Below are 5,598 nucleotides of genomic sequence, written 5' to 3'. Positions count from 1 at the left end.
GCTCCTAAGAGGAGTAGTAATCAAGACTCCAGTCATCAGTGATGTAGTGTGATGGTAGAAGGGCAATAAGAGTACCCCCGATGCGTTAATGATAGTCATAAGAAGACTGTAGGACTTTGGTGATGTTATGGCGACACTGTAGGGATGAAGAGATCATTCGCAGTAATGGTGATGATGGACAAACAGTAACTGTACAGAATTAATCCCGCACGGCTATGAGAGTATGAGGTTGTTCGATAAACCGATTTCGAAACACAGACTCGCATCAAGAGTTGCTTGTTACACATATCAACTATCGATTCAATGAATATGGAGTATATGTGACCACCCGTTGGGCCGCTGTTCGACACCACAGTCCTCTTGACATTGACTTATAACACTAGCCAGGGCGTTACTATTTGCAGGAATAACATGAATGCAACCTCCTACTAGCCATAGCTAGGAGGGACAGATTGGGCAAACGGATTCCACACCACACAACTATCGGACGATAGAGTAATCATATTCATATTCTATGCATGATATGCAGAGTGATAGTCATTTCTCAACGCATGTGAATATCAGCAGCCATTTTGAAGCACTCGGCGAGCTCTTCTTTCCAATGGTCATCATTTTACTCTCTATCGAAACATGTGTGGAGAAGTGTTAGTAGCGCCCATTTTGCTGTATGCGCGGTTAAGCATGATTCAACTTACTGGAAAGATCAGATTTACCATTCCATAAAAATTTTGTTGCATATCGCTGGACCATCGCTATAGAGAAGCACTCCAGAAATGGAGTCTACACAGCTTTCTCCTTATCGTCCAATATACGGAGTCTAGAGCTGAGTCAGGGAGATCTTCAAAATAGTACTGCTTTCGAGGTTGGCTGATATTCCGGTTTAGAAGGATGGGCCCTGTATAAACTACACTCTTTGGAGTGGTATGTGTTTCGAGAACTCAACTGGTGTAGTCGTGGAGGAACAACTCGAACGAGGAAATGCACCGAGTGGCAATACATGCTCCGCTCGCCGCTTCGCTGTTTCCAATACAAAAGGCTCATCGAGGAAGATGTAGCGTCGTCGGCTGACTCAAACCTCGGAAGGTGGCACGTACACTATCGGCCCCGATTATTGCACCCTTTGCCAAGTCTTTTCGGTGTAGCCTCTCACTTGCCATGTTCTGATGCTGCCCAACTCATGCAACCCATCTTCAAGAGGTTGAGTTGCCACCAGTTATTCCGGGGTTTGAGTCGGCGGACGACGCTACAGGAAACTGTTGTGTTACGAGTGAACACAAAATGTCCCCTTGTTCTCCTCAGCTGTATTTCCTCCGCACGAAACGTCATCATTTCCATTTTTTCCCAAAAAGTGTTGTCAAGATCTATGTCGGGTTTCCTCAACTGCTGCTCAGATTTGCAGTTCCCGAAGTGTACGAATGAAACCAACGTGAATTTGCAGTTGCCGTCTTTTTTTTGTTCATCATGGAAGTTGCCGTTATCGGTAGTGGGCTCATGGGCAGCGGTATCGCCGCGTGCATCTCTGCGGGTGGTCCCCATCATGTGCATATGTTCGATACGAGCTCAGAAGCTTTGAAAGCTGGTGTTGAGAATGCTATCAATCAACGAGAATTCCTAAGGGAAAATCATGTTCCCCCTACTGCAGTGCCTGGCGAGATCTATGCTGCTGAGTCGATCGAATCCGCAGTAAAAAACGCCGATTTTGTTTTTGAGGCCGTACTTGAGGACACTGGTGTGAAACAGAGTGTTTTCAAACAGATTGAAAATGCCTGCAGGAAGGAACATTTTGTGATGTGCACCAACACTAGTAGTCTTTCCGTTACGGAAATCGCTTCTAAACTCGATAAGCCTGGACGCCTGCTGGCCGCTCACTTCATCGGTCCAGCTTACTTGGTGCCTTTGGTTGAGGTCTGCCCTGGTCGGAAAACTGATGGTGATGCGGTTGAGAAAGTTGAGAAATTCTTGAAAAGTTGCGGCAAGAAGCCAGCAGTGGTGAGTATTCACTCTTGGTATTTTCATGCTATTTTTTCAGCGAGGTATTTTTTTTGTCGTTTTTTCAAGATCTGTGTCGTCATTTTTTACGGACATAATGGTAATTTTTCGGTATTACGAATTTTCCGGTCGGTATTTTCCTGTTTTTCCTGATATTCTTCCCCTCAGATGAATAAGGAGATCGACGGCTTCGTCTGTGCCCGTCTACAAGCAGCTCTCTACCGTGAATGCCTCCATCTCGTCAAGTTGGGTGTCGCCAGTCCCGAGACGATCGACTCTGTTGTTTACAACGGTTTTGGTCGTCGTTTTAACACGATCGGCCCCTTCCAACAAAACGACTTTGCCGGGCTTGATCTCGTTGAGGACACTCATGCGAGATTTTTCCCTCAACTCGGAAAGTAACTGCGAAAATTTTGTATTTTTTGACTAATTTTTTGCTGCATTTTAGGGATACCCACGATGATAGGAGTGAACGGTTGGTCGGTGATGGTCGACTTGGTGTGAAAAACGGCAAGGGGAATTACGACTGGTCCGACGCGGATATCAAACGCATTGGTGGCGCTCGAGACGCTGAACTGTTGCGTCGATTGAAGTTCGATTTTGATAATGATGATAATAACTGATAATATTGATAATGATAATATTATGCCATCAGTTTCTACAAAAGTGTCTTTTTTTTGCGTATTAGTAGTGGTGGGGAAGTAGGAGGTGTGTCCTGTGTGGAACTCCTGCTGGTCAAGCTACACACCAGAAAAAAAACTACAAAGCAACGGCACGAGGGTTGTCTTTTGAAGTTGAGTTGTGAAGAGCTTCTCGAGCGCGAATATGAGAACTTGCAAGTTTTGATAAGACACTAATGCCGCTGTAGGAGTGTTTGTTCAGAATGAGTTTAGTGATCACCAAACGGTTTCAACAATGGTTGCATTAGTTGAGCCCAAATGCTCACGAAACGCCACAGAAAACTGATAATTCCTCTGACCATCTTTCCCTTCTACTTTTAAAATATTCAGTTTGTCGAGTTAGTTTGTATTGTCGGCTTTATTCGAAAACACTAGTGAAGCTTGCAAGTCTCTAACTTATTAACATGATATTAATATAAATAATAGGGATATCGGTGGTCACATAATACCAATAGTAATTATTAATAATTATAACATTATAAATATATTGATATATAAGATAATAACTATAATTAAATTTGGTACGTTTGTTATCGATTTAACTATTGGATTCACTCAACTGTTGTGTATATCATGGCTACTTAGATCAACAGCTTCGAGTCAGTCCAGGGTTGTTTACCGCGATTCTACCTCTATAATTACCATTGGAATCGATCATTCCCATAGTTTCCTCTATAATTACCATTGGAATCGATCATTCCCATAGTTTCCTCTATAATTACCATTGGAATCGATCATTCCCATAGTTTCCTCTATAATTACCATTGGAATCGATCATTCCCATAGTTTCCTCTATAATTACCATTGGAATCGATCATTCCCATAGTTTCCTCTATAATTACCATTGGAATCGATCATTCCCATAGTTTCCTCTATAATTACCATTGGAATCGATCATTCCCATAGTTTCCTCTATAATTACTATTGGAATTCTAAACACTTCTGCCGTTCAAGAAGATCCAACTGTAGTTATTATTATACGAAATCAATGCTTCCAAACAAGTTTGTATTCATGGACACTTGATCCAAACGAATCCGTTGCAACGACAATTGCAATTAGCCTCACATCAGCAGATGTGTGCATGGTGTTACTATAAGAGAGTAGTTCAGTATGAGTTTAATGATTCCGCACAAGCTCTCTAGAGAGGCTTCGGAGCGTATATTAATAATAACCATCATCACTGATAACCTACCATTGATTATGATAGACAACAGAAATCGAAAGTGAAATCGAACAAATAAATAGCTGTAAGTAGCGCGCGCCATTCTAATCGATCCAATCAGACCGATTCATTGTAACTACATATCTATTCCGATTCTAGCCTTGCATTAATGCTGTGATTTCACGTGTTCATTAATATTGGTGTGATCTACGGTATAGGAGGAAACAAACTCGTTGTGTGCGATAAGACGTGAAGGGAAGAGATTAAACACAGTCGTAGAATCGACAGGGTCAGCAGATCTCGTACAGTTGAAAACCGGTGTAAAACACAACCGAGCCTCGTCTCCACATGGATTAACATAACGATGTGCTCCACACTGTGGAATATTGGTTGTTGAAATCGTCAATTATCAGCGACTTAAATGCTTAAATATGATTATAGAAGACAGTTAGCGTGCATCGGGGAAAAAGCAGATACTCTAGCCGATGCGATTCGCCTTATGATGGTATCTTGAGGTTCAGTGCGCAAGATACAAATGAGGTTCGGTTTTGTGCCATTCCGCCCTGCTGTACGGAATGTGCATCCACAATTGTTTCAATGGAATTTATCGTATCTCGCCACTGGAGATACTTTGGTGATCTCAGCACACCATCATATCTATCAAGAGAAGGCTTCAGTGTGATGAACGTTTCACTCGTGACTCGTATACTCTAGAAATGTAAATAAAATTACTATAGATAAATCGAGAAATTGCGAGCTGCTTGGGTGTGATCACCTCGTATTAGTGGAGACTATGTTTCCCAGATCTGAATCTTTTACCATATCGAAGTAGCTCAATGTCGACTACATCGTCATCAGTCCCGAAGAAAGCCGCTCGGGAGCGTCATAGCGATATACCATATAGAGTGCCGATGTGCGAGACCTTGGAAGGATCGATTTACTCCGATCCGACTACTGCTTGGTTACGCTTGATGCCGATCAAGGAGGATGATATCACTTGGGGTGAGGAAAATGGAAGGGTCATCGAGACTTCCTACGGTTTCGGATGTGAGTAAATTTCGTACTGCCCAGTTCGCGGTGTGCTGAGCTTCTACACATTCCACCTAAGCTGTTAACAGATCCGGAAATTGATAATTTTTGATTTACTAAATTTTATCTGCATCCTGATTCTTCCTCAGAGCAAATTCTTCGAGGGGAAGCGAAGGCACCGGTCTCAGAGCAGTTACCTGATGATCTCGAGGCGCACCCCTTTCAAGGATCGACGTTCGTCCCATTAGAGCCCGGCTGTATGGTGTATCTCCATCCTCGTGGAGATAGGGGCCTTCGATTTGGGGGGAGGTATCGGCCTTGGGCGTTAATGGTAAAACCGGCGTGGAGTCCTAGAAGTGACGGCAGTTATGGTTACTGATATGCGAACAATATTAATCGGTAATGTGAATGATAAACGCCTTTTTTCTGTGCTAGCTACAGCGTTGTTTTGCTCAATTTGGATTTTTTATAAGGGCAAGGGTCATTTCATGTCGTACGAATTCCCTCTGTCATGGACACTGCCACGGCCTGTCGAAAGATTGGTTTGTTCGAGAAGCTAACTCTTATGATGATTCGACGAAGACGCGTAGCGGTGTGTTTGTGACACTGGAAAGGTGAGTCTCGTGGTGCGGGGGAAATTTGATTCGTTCGTGTCGGTACCCTGTCAGGTCGGAAGAGAACATGAATCCTTACTCGTGAATGTCAACTGAGAGATTCGTGTTGAAGCGCGATATTCA

General features: G+C 43.2%; 1 protein-coding gene across 1 annotated transcript; it reads left to right on the top strand.

The window, feature by feature from the left end:
- Nucleotides 1–1,461: 1,461 nt before the first annotated feature.
- Pmar_PMAR013965 (3-hydroxyacyl-CoA dehyrogenase, putative) lies at nucleotides 1,462–2,612 on the top strand (the record flags this gene model as incomplete). Its single annotated transcript, XM_002772330.1, has 3 exons — nucleotides 1,462–1,989; nucleotides 2,158–2,387; nucleotides 2,438–2,612. The coding sequence occupies 3 exons, from the start codon at nucleotides 1,462–1,464 to the stop codon at nucleotides 2,610–2,612; spliced, it is 933 nt and encodes a 310-aa protein (XP_002772376.1).
- Between the last annotated feature and the right edge of the window lie 2,986 nt (nucleotides 2,613–5,598).

The sequence above is a fragment of the Perkinsus marinus genome, assembly GCF_000006405.1.
Source record: "Perkinsus marinus ATCC 50983 genomic scaffold scf_1104296961430, whole genome shotgun sequence".
Taxonomy (NCBI): Eukaryota; Perkinsozoa; order Perkinsida; family Perkinsidae; genus Perkinsus; species Perkinsus marinus.
Note: the sequence above shows the minus strand (reverse complement) of the source record. Positions and strands in the feature narration are given on the sequence as shown.